This window comes from Elgaria multicarinata, chromosome 3 (genome assembly GCF_023053635.1).
Source record: "Elgaria multicarinata webbii isolate HBS135686 ecotype San Diego chromosome 3, rElgMul1.1.pri, whole genome shotgun sequence".
NCBI lineage: Eukaryota > Metazoa > Chordata > Lepidosauria > Squamata > Anguidae > Elgaria > Elgaria multicarinata.
The window spans coordinates 77,203,482-77,218,680 of NC_086173.1; the positions used below are offsets into that span (position 1 = coordinate 77,203,482).

The following is a 15,199-nucleotide window of genomic DNA, read 5'->3' on the forward strand; positions in this document are numbered from 1 at the left end:
CGGGAGCGCGCCATCAGCTTGCCTTCGGCTTCGCTGATGCCTGGTGATCTGGAGACGGACCAACCTGAGGGGGCGGCGTGGACGCAGCTGAACCTCTGTGGAAGTTTTGCTACAGATACCTTTCTAACCGGCGCCGGAACTTCAAACAGGCAAGTAACAATGAGCTCTCTGTAATCTGTTTCTGTTCTGTTCAGCCAGCTCCCAGGAGCTGAAGGAGGGGCTGGATCAACCCCTCAGAAGCCGGAATGTTTCTCTCTGTAATCTGTTTCTGTTCTGTTCAGCCGGCTCCCAGGAGCTGAAGGAGGGGCTGGATCAACCCCTCAGAAGCCGGAAGGTTTCTCTGTTTTCTGTTTCTCTGCTGGGCTGGATTTGGGAAAGAGGGTGTTGTCTCTGTGTAATTGGTGTGTGAATGGCAGCCTGATTTCCATAGTTGGCCGTTGGATCCATCAGTCCTCTGGTGCCATTTGGTACCTGGAAATTCCGGCAACGTGGGCTGGCAGCGTGTGATTGTGAACCTATTGTTTCACCAGCTGACTCCCCCACTACCGATAGCCAGTTGGTTCCCCGTCTACCCACCTGATTTGTCTGTCTGTCTGGTGAATTTAGAAAGTTAGGATGGGGGGAGGTTCTTCCACTCCATTAGATCTCATGGTAGAGCATTTTGCACAAGTTTTTGATACTTCGCAGTGTAATGTTCAAACCATGACTTATAAGTGCCATTGGACTTGGCCGAGCCTAGGCCCCCTTGTGGCCTGGCCGCCACAAGGCACCTTTTCTGAATCCTATATTACCAGAATATATAATTTAGCTATAGTAGAAGGGGGGCCTCTGACTCCAGAAGATATCCCATACATTGAAGGGTGGCTGAAAGTGGCTAAGCTCCCCCCACCATGGGCGAAAAAGATGGTTGAAAAGGCAGCCCTAATAATGATGAACCAGGCGAAGAAAGATAAAAGAATCCAACCCCACCGCCTGAAGCAGCTCACTTACACTGCTTCAAAGGACAAACCAATCATACCTTGTCCTCCAGAAGAACTGCCGCCGCCTTATGTTTCGCCTACGGTGCCCCAGATGAGGCCCCCACCAACAATGCCCACTGTTCAGTTCCGCTACTACAGAAAAGTTGGTGTTGTGTTAAAGTGAAAAAAAAAATTGTCAGTTTATGTTTTCCACCCGGCCCAAGTGAAAAGAGAACGTTTTTTTTGTTTCCCTCCTACGGATCCCCCTTCGCCTCCTCCCTAGTGGTTTTTTTTTGCTTCTCTATGCTTAGCAGCTAGAGATAAGCAGTTTTGTTTCAGTAAAAGTTTTGTTCTCAGTGGAAGTAGTCCAAAGATTTTGAAGACTTTGTGTATTTTGTCTTTCACTAACCTCAGATAATTAGAAATGTAGAACCCCATTTCACGGAAGAAATGTCTTCCATAGCTTTGAAGATTCACTGCCTGAGTTAAAAAGCTCCTTGTAAGCACAAATAGTTTTGCCAACCATTGTGCCAAGATGGGAGAAAGAAAAAGTATGTTGCTAAATGCCAGAAGTATGTAAAAGTATGTGAATACAAGACGTAAAGAAAGATAAGAAGTTGAAACATAGGGGAGGAAGAAAAAGAAAAAAAAGGAAAGTGTTTGAAGGTTAGTGTACGTGGCATGGTTTTTGACCAGAAGGAAAAGGGGGGTGAAGAAGCCCTGCCTTGAAAAAGTTAGTGAATGGACAATCTTGCGTCCTCTGCTGACGAAGATTGGAAATACTGAATTGCTATATTTTTGTGTGTGTTTTGAACGTTGTGTTCTGAAAATTGCCCAGTGGCTTTTTTTTTGGGGGGGACAGAGATATTCTAACTTTGGCCTAATAGAACTTTTGAAATGCTTTGAGCCCTGAGCCTGAGCCCTAAATGCAACTACAATTGAAATCTAAAAGCACCCCTGTGTTCTTGCATCAGTATCCTTTGAAATTAGAAGCCAGAAGAAGAACACAGCTATTGCTTTTTAAAAATGGACTTGTGAAATGATTAAAGCAATTAAAAACTCCAGCTTGCATTACTGTGTTTGCAATACCAGCCTCAAGCGTGCTGTGCCAAAAACGTGGCACAGACCAGTGGAGTACAGTGGAAGAAGCTGACACCTGAACCCCACCTGCCAGTCCAGATATGAGATCAACCTCCTTGTGGACCCAAGGCTTGCCTCATTGAATCCTGCCACATTGATACCTGAACTACAAAGAAGAAGTTCCAGAGCATGACTTGAAGTCTTGCAACTTGGCACCAAACCTCGCCCAGACCTATACGATGACCTCGAGTTGTTTACTGATGGATCCAGCTACAATTGTACAACAAGCAGCTGAACTCGTAGTATGCACAGAAGCCCTGATGCTTGTTTCAGGCAAAAGACTATATTTACTGATTCAAAATATCACATGGACAGATTTGGAAAGAAAGAAGATTTGTGACTGCCTATAGAGCAGTGACCCATGGAGAATTAACAGTTGATCTGTTAGAAGCCCTGATGTTGCCAAAAGAATTGGCTAATTTGTCTACAAACAGCTGCCATAATTGGAGCTAGCCCATTTCTCAGTATTTGAATCCACCTTATGCATAAGAAGACTTGGAATTAGCACAATAACTCAAAGTTTTCAAGAACCCAGAAAGATGGGATTTGTTACCCCTGATGTGCCAAGAATCATCATGACCTCCCTGTTTAAAGACCAGGTGTTTAAAGACCTCACAAGATGGACATTGATCAGACTCTTCAATGACTGAAAGACTTTTTTTTTGAGAACCATGATCAGCCAAGGAATATAAATGCTCAGTGAATTGTTTTTACTGGCTTCATTTGTAAATGCATCAAAAGAAAAGCCCCTGCAGACATGGACTTGTTACCTTTTTTTTTAAGAATCCAGAACACCATCGCCCTGCTCAGACATCTGGAGACTGCAGGTTACCGTGCTAGTCAAGCCAAAGCCCAAATCTGCAAACAAGAAGTGACATATCTGGGCTTTATCATCAAGAAGAACACTCAACTTTTAGCTGCCAGCAGGACCCAGGCAATCAATTGTATACCCCAGCCCCGGAACAAAAAGAATTACGAGTTTTCCTGGGCATGGCAGGGTACTGCCAGATCTGGATCCTGAACTACGCTGCCCTGACACAGTCCCTCTATGAACTCTTGAAACAGAAAGTCCCTGAATCCGGGACCCTAGACTGGACATCTAAAGCAAAAGAGAGCCTCCGGAATCTTAAATCAGCCCTTACCAGTCCACCCGCTCTAGGACTACCTGATATCAGCAAGCCCTTCCACCTCTATGTAGACGAAAAGAAGGGCACAGCCGTGGGCGTTCTGACCCAGAGAGTGGGTTCGTGGAATCGGCCTGTAGCATACCTAAGCAAGAATACTGATCCTGTGAGCAGAGGTTGGCCAGGATGTCTCCGATGTATCGCCGCCGCATGCCTGCCCTTAACTGAAGCCATTAAACTTACCTATGGGCAGCACATAGAAATCACTGCCTCACACTCCATGAAAGCTCTGCTGGAAACCCACGGACCAAAGTGGATGACCAACTCCCGACTTGTCAAATACCGAGCACTGCTGTGTGAGAACCCTAACGTGCAAGTGAATGACTGCGTAGCCCTGAACCCTGCGACTCTGATGCGCTTGCCTGAGCCAGTTATACATGATTGCCAAGAAATAATGGACACCGTCCATTCTAGCAGACCCGACCTAAAAGACAGTCCTGTGCCTGGCAGCATCGTCCTTTTCACTGATGGAAGCAGTTTTGTCCAGCACGGTGTCAGAAAGGCGGGTTACGCCATAGTAACAGAAGATGAGGTCCTAATCGCTGAAGCGCTTCCACCTGGCACGTCCGCTCAGAAAGCTGAACTCTTAGCTTTAATCGCTGCACTAGAATGGGGAAGAGAAAAGAAGATCACGGTCTACACAGATTCAAAATATGCATTTCTTACTCTCCAAGTACACGGAGCATTGTACCGAGAGCGAGGGTTCCTCACAGCCGAAGGAAGAGAAATAGCACATTCACAAGAGATCCAGAGGCTCTTACAAGCTGTATGGCTACCAGAGAAGGTTGCGGTGATTCACTGCAGAGCACACACCGGGAAATCTAACCCAATTGCTCGAGGGAACCAGAGGGCGGATCAGGCTGCCAAAGACGCCGCCAACCAGCCAGTACGAGAAACAAGCCACGCCCTCTTGATTTCCCTGCCACCTCTTGCCATGACGCCTCCGTATAGCCAAGAAGAAGAGAAAGAAGCTGAAGAACATAAATACAGAAAAGAAAAAGGCTTCTACATTTTGCCGGACGGCCGAGTTTGGGTGCCAGAACGTCTTGCCAGAACTGCGGTGTACCACATGCACAGACAATGCCATCTAGGCAAAGAAGCCCTTCGGCATCTGATCGAAAAGACCATGTACATAGACAAGTTAGCCACCCACTGCATGGAAGCTTCCAAAAGATGTGTCACCTGTGCACGAAATAACCCAAAGAAAGGACCTGTGCTTCCCCCAGGCCAGATACTCCTAGGCAGCCGACCCTTTCAAGTTATGCAAATTGACTTCACCCACATGCCGCCAGCTGGAGGCTACAAGGTCGCCCTCGTAGCCGTATGCACGTTCTCGGGATGGGTAGAAGCATGGCCAGTCAGATCAGAAGGGGCAAGAGAAGTAGCGAAACACCTGATCCAAGACCTCATCCCTCGCTATGGCCTGCCCCAGCAGCTGAACTCTGACAATGGACCAGCTTTCCAAGCCGAGCTCACTGAAAAACTTAGCAAAGCACTTCATATAGACTGGAAGCTACACTGTGCTTGGAGACCGCAGAGCAGCGGGGCAGTAGAAAGAGCCAACCAGACCCTGAAACTACACCTTCGCAAAATGTGCGCAGAAACACACTCTAAATGGACTCAGATGCTCCCTGTTGCCTTGCTCCACATGAGGTGCACCCCCCGAAGTAACGGGCTGACTCCATATGAACTAGTCTATGCCAGGCCTCCGCCGCTGCCAGCTACAGTCGAGACCCTGCCACTTCGTGGCAAGATCAACCTTAATCGGATTCTAAAAGAACTGAATCAGACAGTGCTAGAAATGAGCCAGCATACTGAACAGACTCCCTTAGGAATAGTTATCCCTGTTCATGGCTTCAAGCCTGGGGATGAAGTCTGGGTAAAGAGTTATAAAGAAAGCCTGTTAGGGAAGACATGGGACGGGCCATATACCATTATACTGACTACTCCTACTGCTTTAAAGGTCCAAGGGAATTCCAGTTGGATTCATTGGAGCCGAGCAAAATTAGCCGCACCCGAGAGATGGCAGGCCACGAAAGGTGCGGGCCTAAAGCTCACCCTGAGGAAACAGCCCTCACCGCTGGACGCGACGGGAGAAGACTCCTCGGGACCGGCAACCGAGGGAGCGAAATAACTGGGGGCGCTGCATCCCCTCTCAACCTGGAAAGAAGAGGTGGACACCGCCCGAAGCATGTTCTGCCTATTTTGCTCTTCCTTTTGACCCTGAGCATATCATCCCAGAAGTCAAAACTTGATCTCTGCTCCTCTTGTATACAAACAGTGAAACTGCATAACCAAATCAAACAGACTATTATATATCAGAGTAAATTGCAGTGTACTGAGACCAAAACGTCTTGCACTTTCCGTAATGTTTCTTTCTCAGTATGTTCACTGAATAACAAAGTCACATGTTTTGATCCCAGAGAAAATCCTGTTAAATGGCACTTAGAGGTCAGAGATGCTAACAAGCAGGGTACACTATTGCAGAAAATACCCCTTAGAACCCCAAATTCTCCAGCTTCTGTGATCATAGACCCTTGCAAGATCTCCCACTGGCCAGATCAGTGTGGGGATCTCAGCTGGGAGAAGACATACATGCACGAAGACAAATATATATGTCCCTCCACAGACCCGATGCGGTCTACCATCCCCAAACAAGCCAATTGCGATAACAGCTGTCCTTATTGGAACTGTGTATGGTGGGCCACTTATTCAACAACACCCCCCCTCGGTAAAATCCACGCCTCCTTAACCAAAGTGCCAGTCCTCAGTAACTGCAAGGCACAACAGTGCAACTTGGTGAATTTTACCGTTTTTAACCCACAACAGTTCGTGACCACTTTTGGGAACCAATTCGGGCTCCGCATCCATGGACGGGGAGCAGATCCCCTGGGGCGGATTTACCTAAAACTCGCTCAGTTTGTAGAAACAGGCCACACCATACAAGAGCACTTCTTCCAAGACTTTTGGAAAGAAGTCGAACAGCCTTTTGAAGTGCCAGAGATAGCGCGCAACCTCTTTGTCACTTTTGCAGAAACTGTCGCTGCAACGCTGAATGTATCAAATTGTTATGTATGTGGAGGAACCAACCTAGGAGACCAATGGCCTTGGGAAGCCCAAGAATACAATGTCAGCCAGCCGTATAATGAGACCACTGACCCCAACCCCCATAGTCAGTGGATGCTGACAGACACCCTAATTGGAAGGTGGTGCATCCAAAGAATATCTTCCGGGGCTCCCAAGATCGGAGAAACCCCGTGTCAGACCATTACCACGCTGAACCAAACTATCTTGTCCTATTGACCAAATCAAACCGTCATACCTCCTAATCGCCCATGGCCAAGCTCACTTCAGGCCAGGGCTTAGGCTCATGGTTCAATTAGTTTGGTGGGCTAAAAGAGATGATCAGTATTGTTGTTATAAGAATTATGTTATGCTTGCTGTTACCCTGTCTTATGCCAATGATTATACAAAGTTTGAAGGACATGATAGAGCAAATTGCAGATAAACGTACTGCAGTGCATCTAATGGCCTTGCAGGATTACAGGCCAGTCCCTGTCAATGATGACAATCTAGGATAATGATAGCACTCTGTGCCTTCGCTAAGAGTGTATCAAAGGGGGGAATGTGAGGGAACTGGCTGTCATTTCCGGTTATGACCTTAATGAAGGCCGTGTTCTTTGCGCATGCCTGAAGTCCGAGGCAGACATTCCTACCGAACAGGTTTGAACCGGTTGTGCTATGCTGTCAAGATGCGCACGCAATTCCTTTGTGTAAAAGTGTGGGCGTTTCCTCTGCATGAGGGGCGTGTATAAAAAGCCCCTCCTCCCAGTCCCCAGGGCAGCTGCCCGTGGACTCATCCCGGGCTGCTGTTTCGCTAGCGAATAAAGCTATCTGTTTGGACAAGAACATTGGTGTGGACTCCGGTTTCTCCGTGTGGGCTCCAGTTTTTCCGTAACACCAGGAGCTCCTTTCTCAACGAGAAGAGTGGTAATGGCAGGCTAGCTTCTCCGAAAAACATCAGATTCTTGCCTGCCTCCAGCTGCAGTTTGCAGCTGCTTTCAGGAGAACATACGTTCTAGAGCTGAGTTAGGCTGATGTGAGGATAAAAGGATCCACTTTGTTTTTCACCAATGAAGGGACCCAGCTTTACATGGGTAGGAATAGCCCTTTAGTTTGATACCTTGAGGCCTTCAAACAAACATACTCAGCTGTCAGAGTTGAACACATTGTGCCCACCCCATCTGAGTAAAACCATGCCTGCCCCATAGACCCCTAAGCCTCCTACAGGAGGGTCCTTTCCACTCTATTCCCCTAAAGAGGGGGGCTGCCCCACAGCACCGGGAAGGGACAGGCATACAACTCTGTCCCACAGCCTGTTAATCTCTCCTGGCTTCATGTTTGTATTAACCACCAAACTATACATAGGTTAGGAATGTCTGTCCCTAGTGGCTGAAAATGCTACAGCAGGCTTTAACCACATGAACCCATTTAAAGGCACGATGCTATGCATGTACAGACAGAAACACGTCCTACAACTCCCAGCTTTCTCAGACAGCTGGGGAATCCTGGGAGCTGTAGGGCTCTTTTCTGTCTAAACATGCATAGGATAGTGCCTTAAATGAATTAAAATTAATGAATGCATTTAAAAATCAAAATAACCCTACAGCGTGCTGCAGGCAAAAATGACAGAACACACGTGACCTTTTGAACTCCTCCTACGTATCCCGCAATGCACTGGTGAATGGCATTCAGTTGCATTATGGACACTGCACAGTGCACTGCATATTCATCAGCATGTGCCCTGAGAGCAATGATTACGTTATGAAAAAATGTGCTTCACACACGAATGGGTCTTTACTGTAGATTCTCCCCGTATCTTGGGATTCCCGTGTGGTCTGGGTGCTGGCGTACCATAATGACCCCTTTGGTGTTTTTTGGAAACATGCCCACAAAACATGAGGCTCTTTCTAAATGGCCTACCTGTGACTCATTCATCCAGTAGTGCCCAAGTGGTTTATGGTCAGGAAGTAAATACTACTACTACTACTACTACTACTAATAATAATAGGAAAAATCAGAACATACTACTAGCCAAGGAACTTGTCTACTGGTGCTGAGAGAATGGAAATCTCATTGACAGGAGGATCCTGTGTTATGTATGCTTTGTCAAGGAAGCCCAGCTAAACGTGCTACATCAGCCTTTTCGCTCCATGCAGTAATGCTGCCACCCAAAATTGAAATCCTCAATAACTCAAATAAATGTATGAATGTTCATTTTACAGTATGGTTAAAAGAAAAGACTGGCTGGAGAAATAATGTAAACCAGTACAGGCAATGCCTACAAAACTGAAAGATCATCATAATCTGCCTTGCTGCGGCAAAGGCGCATTTAAGTTTATATTGACAATTAAATAAAACCACCAAAATATTATCAAGTGCATTACATTTCTTGGGTGAACATCGCCAGGGTCACGGCAGATATTGCTTTTAAATATGTTTATCTACAGATTAACATAAAGACGGTTCTGTATGGTTTCCAATAAAAGGGATTTGTTGGGCGCTTCATCCTCCTCCCAAGGGACTGGTGCTCAGATTCAGCTTGCAGATGAAGATGGATGAAGTTAAGCCTGACAGACGTAGATAAAGTGACCTGCTGGGTGTGACACTCCAGGCACACCTCCTTGGAGGGAAGGTGGGATACAAATGGTGAGGATAACGCAGTCAGCGCTTTTCCGAAAGGCTCAGAGAGATTCAGATCTTCGGGTCCTATCCTATGGATGCTTAGACAGAAAAAAAAGCCCTATAACTTCCAGCATTCCCCAGCCAGACATGCTAAGTAAGTTTTATAACAACCCTCTATGGCAGGTCAGCATTATTATAGGAAAGAGGGTGGGGATGGCACAGTCCTCATGGGAGAAAGAATGTTGCCAGCACATACAACCACTCACCACCCTGTACCCTTCTATTATCAGGTTTTCTTTCCAATAGCCTTGGTTTTGTATGGAAAGGGCTCAAGAGTCGACAACCACACTGTGCCAGCCCAAGACATTTTGTTGCCTATAGCAGAGGCCAAATAGTGTCCCCCTCCATGTGCTCAGACCAACACTTGCTGCGTCATTCAGACATCAGTTCCTGCCTTCATCTATCCTTTCCACCACCACCACCCCATTGGTGCCACCTGAAGCAGGCTGTTTCACCCTACTGCATAGAAGAGCCAGTCTTGCAGTGCAGAATTAGAATTGAAAAGGCACTGAAAGGTCATCTCCTTCATCTCTCAATCAAAACAATACTTTCAGAATACACATAATGTTCTGGATCTTGTCTTTCCCACATTCTGAAATGGAACCATTCTCAACATTCTGTGGATCACTTTTGCCAAACAAGGTATAAACAGTGCCTGAGGTCCCTATTTGTATTTTACATTCCATTCCATGTTTGTTTCACCTCTAACATCCTGAGAATCAGATTAATCCATCAACTATTTCCTCCAACCACTCATGGCCTGACTGAGGCAGATAGTCAAGTTATTTTGACACCTAAAAACACCTCTTCCCTTTCCTTGCAGTAAAATACAACAACAATACATAAACAGCTGGCAATTTGCTGCCTGTTTATGAACATCCCAAATCAGCTGCCCCACTCTCCTCATGGTCGGACATCCTGTATGAAAATACCACAGGGCCCAAGCAGTCTCTTCTCAGAGCTCTAGAGTCTGTACAGCAAGAAGGTTACAAGTTATAGCAGAGCCGGTCTTGATCAAATGGCATTCAGGCAAGGTGTGTTAGCAATCCTTCCTATACTTGGATGACTTTGAATACTTTGTGTGCGTGTGGTTTTTTTTTATTCCATTTGTGTAATCCATTTCACAATTTTAAGTTGCTATTTACATGCATATTATAGAAACCCAGGGGTAGTATTCAACGGTGTCATTCCACAAACTGAAATAGCGTGTTAGCGGAGCTCTGCTGAATTTTTCCATTGTGCTTGCCCATTCTGCTTGTGCAACTGGTTGTGCAAGCAGTTGCACTAGTGGAATGTGCAACAGGTTGCACAACACGTTGCACAATTATGTACAACTGCTTGCACAATGGGTTGCACAAGCATAATGCACAATTGCACTTGCATAAATGTAACTTTTGTTGGATTCTTCCCTTGCGCATAGTTCAGAACCTAGTTTCCGCTAGCACAACGTCATTTGCGCTAACAGAATGACACAGTTGGCTATTGCCCTGGGAAGCTGCAATCTTATACCGTGTCATATCATTGTTCCATCTAGCTCAGTATTGTAGACTGGTAGCAGCTCTCCAGGGTGTCAGACAGGAGTCCTCCTCAGCCATGTCTGAAGATGCAGGAAAGGAACCTGGGACCTTTTACATGCAAAGCATGTACTCTACTGCTAAGCTATAGCCCTTTCCAGGCTACAGGAGCATCTACATCTCCATTTATTATGTGGTCTAAAAAGTAACCACCACCAATGGACTCAAAATACACCTTTCCCCTGGGTTTAGACTGCAGTCCTATAGTTCCTTAGACATTCAGGAGGAGTGTTTGCTGGAGAGGGACCAACATCAAGTGGTTGTGTATTTCCACAAGTTGCCACAACTGAGAAGTGTAAATGCCAACCTGTGCTTGTAACCTAACTGTGGAGAACCTTCATGTGGAATGGAGATTTATTTGTATTTGTTAATATGTTTGTATTTTGCTTTATTCTCTCTCCTGCTTAGTGTTCGGTTGTTGTATTAGTTTATTGTATTATATATATATATATATATATATATATATATATATTACAAATAAAATAAACTAATACAACATATTATTTCTATTGTGTATTTGTGAACACTATATTGGTGAGACACTGCAAGATTGGATCCCATCAACGTATAAGTGAAATTGAATATATCACTTTACACTTGCTTACATTGAACTGTGTTTGCTATTTTAATGCCCACTCTCCCAGTATGGAGAAATGCTTTTGAAACTCATGCTTTTCACAACCCTTTCTTTCTTTCTTTCTTTCTTTCTTTCTTTCTTTCTTTCTTTCTTTCTTTCTTTCTTTCTTTCTTTCTTTCCACTACATTATTTGGTGTCATCAGCAATCCTGCCACCTCACTGTTTACTCCTAATTCCAGATCATTTATGAACAAATTAAAAAGCACTGGTATGGATCCTTGTGGGACCTCACTGTTTACATTGTCCCATTTTGAAAACTGACCATATATTCCTATTCTCTGCTTTCTGTTCTTAACCAGTTATCAATCCCTGAGAAGACCTCTTATCCCATGACCATTATGTTTGCGGAAGCCATGTTGACTCTTTTCCAGACTTGTCCCTCTATGTGCTTGATTATTTTATCTTTAATAACACTTTCCACCAATTTACTCAGAACAGACACTAAGCTAATCACCCTGTAATTTTCCAAGTCTATAAGTAAAAAAAGTTGTGTTCAAATTATTGGTTTTATTGTATAGGCAACAAGCAGTGGGCAGAATTTGGTTACATTTAGATGGAATTACATTGTCAATTCTTCAGTCATCTTGTACAGTAGCTGTGCTACGGACATGTAACATATTTTTGTTAGAAGAGTTCTTTAGGGCACAGTCCTACCTGGCTGTTCATCAGCCTCCAAACTCTGGGCATCCTATGCAGAGTGGGAGGACCATGGAGGCAATCTTCTCCAGCTCTGCATTGTTGCTATGCAGATGTTTTTGCTGGTTTAGCTAGGGGGCTGGGCATAACTCACATCCCTGCTTCCCCAATCCCTTCCCTCCCCTTTCGCAGAAATGCCTTCTTTCCATTCTCTACCAGGTTTCTTTTGTGAGCTCCCTGCACTGTCTGTGAGGGGGCGGGGAGCTCGGGCTCCTGGTCTGAGGTCAGAGTGATGTTTCTGATCTCGAATCCAGGAATCTGAGCCATCCTATGCCCCCTCTTGATGCTCCGGGTTCTAGTCCCCACTCAGCCATGGAAACCCACTGGGTGACTTTGGGCCAGTCACAGGCTCTCAGCCCAACCCACCTAACAGGGTTGTTGTTGTGAGGATAAAAGTAGAGAGGAGGAGGATTATGTACGCCGCCTTGGGTTTCTTAAAAGGAAAAAGAACATGAGATATAAATGCAATCATAAATAATTAAAATCTAGAATGGATACCCATTGGCCCCAGCAATTTCTTAGTGTTCAATTTGTCACTAATGTCACCACTATTTGCCTCAATTCCCCTTCCTAAAAATTTTAGTTCATGCATGGGTATCTGCAGTGAAGATGGGTGAAAAGAATTCATTCAGTTTCACCTCTTACTCTCTGTTAGTACTCCTGTAGCTCTGTTTTCATCTAATGCTCCAACTGTCTCCCTAGCTGGTTTCTGTTTCTGTTCTATCTAAAGACTTCCTTGTTGTTGACCTTGACATTTATTTATTTATTTATTTATTTATTTATTGCTTTTATGTTTTTTTCTAAGTTGCCTAGCGTGGAATCCTATGCATGTTTAGTTCAAAAATAAGCCCTGCAACTTCCAACATTCCCCAGCCAGTATCGCATTACTGGATAGAATACACATTGGACAGAATTCAATGGGGCGCTTCCACCCATTTGTAGGTCTCTTTTTCTGTCTAAGCATGTATCAGATTTCACCCTTAGACGATTCTCAATATCAAAATCAAAGAGAGCCACTTTTGTGCGGGTGGCAGGGAGAAAGTCTGAGCAAACGTGGCAATAGCTGTCTCTTGCTGTGTGGATATCGGCATGGAAAACTGTGCCCTCTGCAGGTTAATTGTGGGAATTGCAAGGCAACTTCCTTCCACTCTCAATCGAGTTTATAAAGTGACTCCAGCAGCCCCATGCAGGACCCGTAAGTGTCAGGCATTTTGCAACTGATATCCCGCCCTATTTTCAAAATGAAACAAAAGAATAACTGGGATGACTGCATTGACAAAAGAAAAAACCTGAGGTCGGAAAGGAAATCTCCACATATTAGATTATCAAAAGGAGTCTGATGACATCATGCAATGGGCAACCTCAAATGATTTTATACAGAAGCGCTGAAGTCTCATGGAAATCTCATACATGATTTTTCTCATAAAATGTAAGTATCGGAAGCCATGCAGTCCAAGCTTATGTGTATTTATTCCAAAGTAAAGCCAGCTGAGTTCAATGAGTGAATGTGCAAAGGATCACAAGCATATTATTATGTATTATTATTTATTACATTTCTATACCACCCCATAACCGAAGCTCTCTGGGCAGTTCACAAAGATTAAAGCGTAGGCTCTTCTACAGAGGATCTAAGGAATAAACACAACAGAGGAGCTGTCCAAGGTGCTGATCCTATGGGGAGGGGTGTCAGCACCTTGGATAACTCCTTTAGAGTTCAGTCTAATTCTGACTGAAAGAATGGAATCACAGCCCCAAAGAAATCGGAGCCAACAGCCTCCGCTGACAAAGTCATAAACATTAATTATATAATTCACTAGGCTCATTAATAATCACCACAAAGGATACCCTTCCAAGATCCACAAGTAGATAAAGCTGTGTCCAAATTATTGGTTTTATTGTATAGACACCAAGCAGTGGGCAAAGTTTGGATGCATTTCAATGGTATTTGAGAAGTTGGAATGTAGGGCAGACAGCAGACAACCTCCCCTCAACCTGAACCTGTGCAGATGTTTTGGACCTCAGCTCCAATCAGCCCCAAGTAGCATATGGCCAATCATCAGAAATGCTAGGAGGTTTAGCCTCGTGTGGTGCAGAGCGGTAAAGCAGCAGTTTCTGCAGCTGAAACTGTCCCCACGGACTGAGTTCGATCCCAGCAGAAGCTGGTTTCAGGCAGCCGGCTCGGGTCGACTCAGCCTTCCATCCTCCCGAGGTCGGTAAAATGACTACCCAGTTAGCTGGGGGAAAGGTAATAACGGCCGGGGAAGGCAACGGCAAACCACCCCGCTATAAGGCCTGCCAAGAAAACGTCAGCGAAAGCTGGCGTCCCTCCAAGAGTCAGTAATGACTCAGTGCTTGCACAAGAGGTTCCTTTCCTTTCCTTTCCTTTCCTCCTTACCTGGTTGGGGAAGATTGCTGTAGGAACATACAAAACATACAAAACTTATACCAGCTCAGATACTTTGTCCATTTCACCTGGATGGGCAGCCTTCCCCCATTTGAATGTGAATGCTGTCCATCTGCGGTGCATTACTTTCAATGGAATATGTACTTGGATATGCATGTTCATAATCTGCCCCAGCTAATCAGCTAAAAATTACTAGATTGGGGCAAAGGAGCATCAGACCCATTTCTTGATAACAAGACGACATGTGTTCCCTCTCTCCTCAACCCACCATCTACTTTCGAACAGTGTCAAAGGAGTGCATTTAGGTGTGTGTGTGTGTGGTGTGGGGAGGGGAGGGGATATTGGGCATCATCAGATGAGCATTTTATTGCACATTCATTGCTGGGCACTCACGGATTTTCACGGGTCCCTCTCATGATGTTGTCTGCGTCCCGCACACCTCCCACCCCTTCTAGCTTTTTTCGCATGACAAAAAACACCCTAGTAAGTCCAACTTATTTTTTGAGCCAGAACTTGCTATCTTTTGCTGTGTGCAGGAGAAGCAGCGGGATCAAAACAGCCCACTGAATGGGCCAAATGCACGTTGTTTACTTCCTCTTTTGAAAGAGGAATTAATGAGGGGAAAACGTGCATGCAGAGAAGTGATGGTAAGCAAACACGATTTCCCCCCATGAGATGATGCTCATTGGCAAAATGTTTTTTGGCTCAGTGCTTGCTACCTCCAACCACAGATTCGCTATGTTCTCAGACCGTCCCATGTCCTATGTTGCTGCTTTCTCAGAAGATCTAAGTGAAATCTTATTAGCATATTGGTCCAGAATGAAAAGATGCAATCTTTCCACTTGTTTTAAAAAATGATA

At 45.1% G+C, this 15,199-nt stretch overlaps 2 protein-coding genes across 2 annotated transcripts in view; both read left to right on the top strand.

The window, feature by feature from the left end:
* The window catches only part of LARS1 (leucyl-tRNA synthetase 1), a 379,820-nt gene that overhangs the window by 252,109 nt on the left and 112,512 nt on the right, over nucleotides 1-15,199 (top strand). The window lies entirely within an intron of this gene.
* LOC134395385 (uncharacterized) lies at nucleotides 2,932-7,365 on the top strand (the record flags this gene model as incomplete). Its single annotated transcript, XM_063121548.1, is given in 4 exon segments — nucleotides 2,932-3,061; nucleotides 3,064-4,228; nucleotides 4,361-5,162; nucleotides 7,231-7,365. Coding segments are annotated over 4 exon segments (2,232 nt in total), but the record flags the coding sequence as incomplete, so codon positions are not given.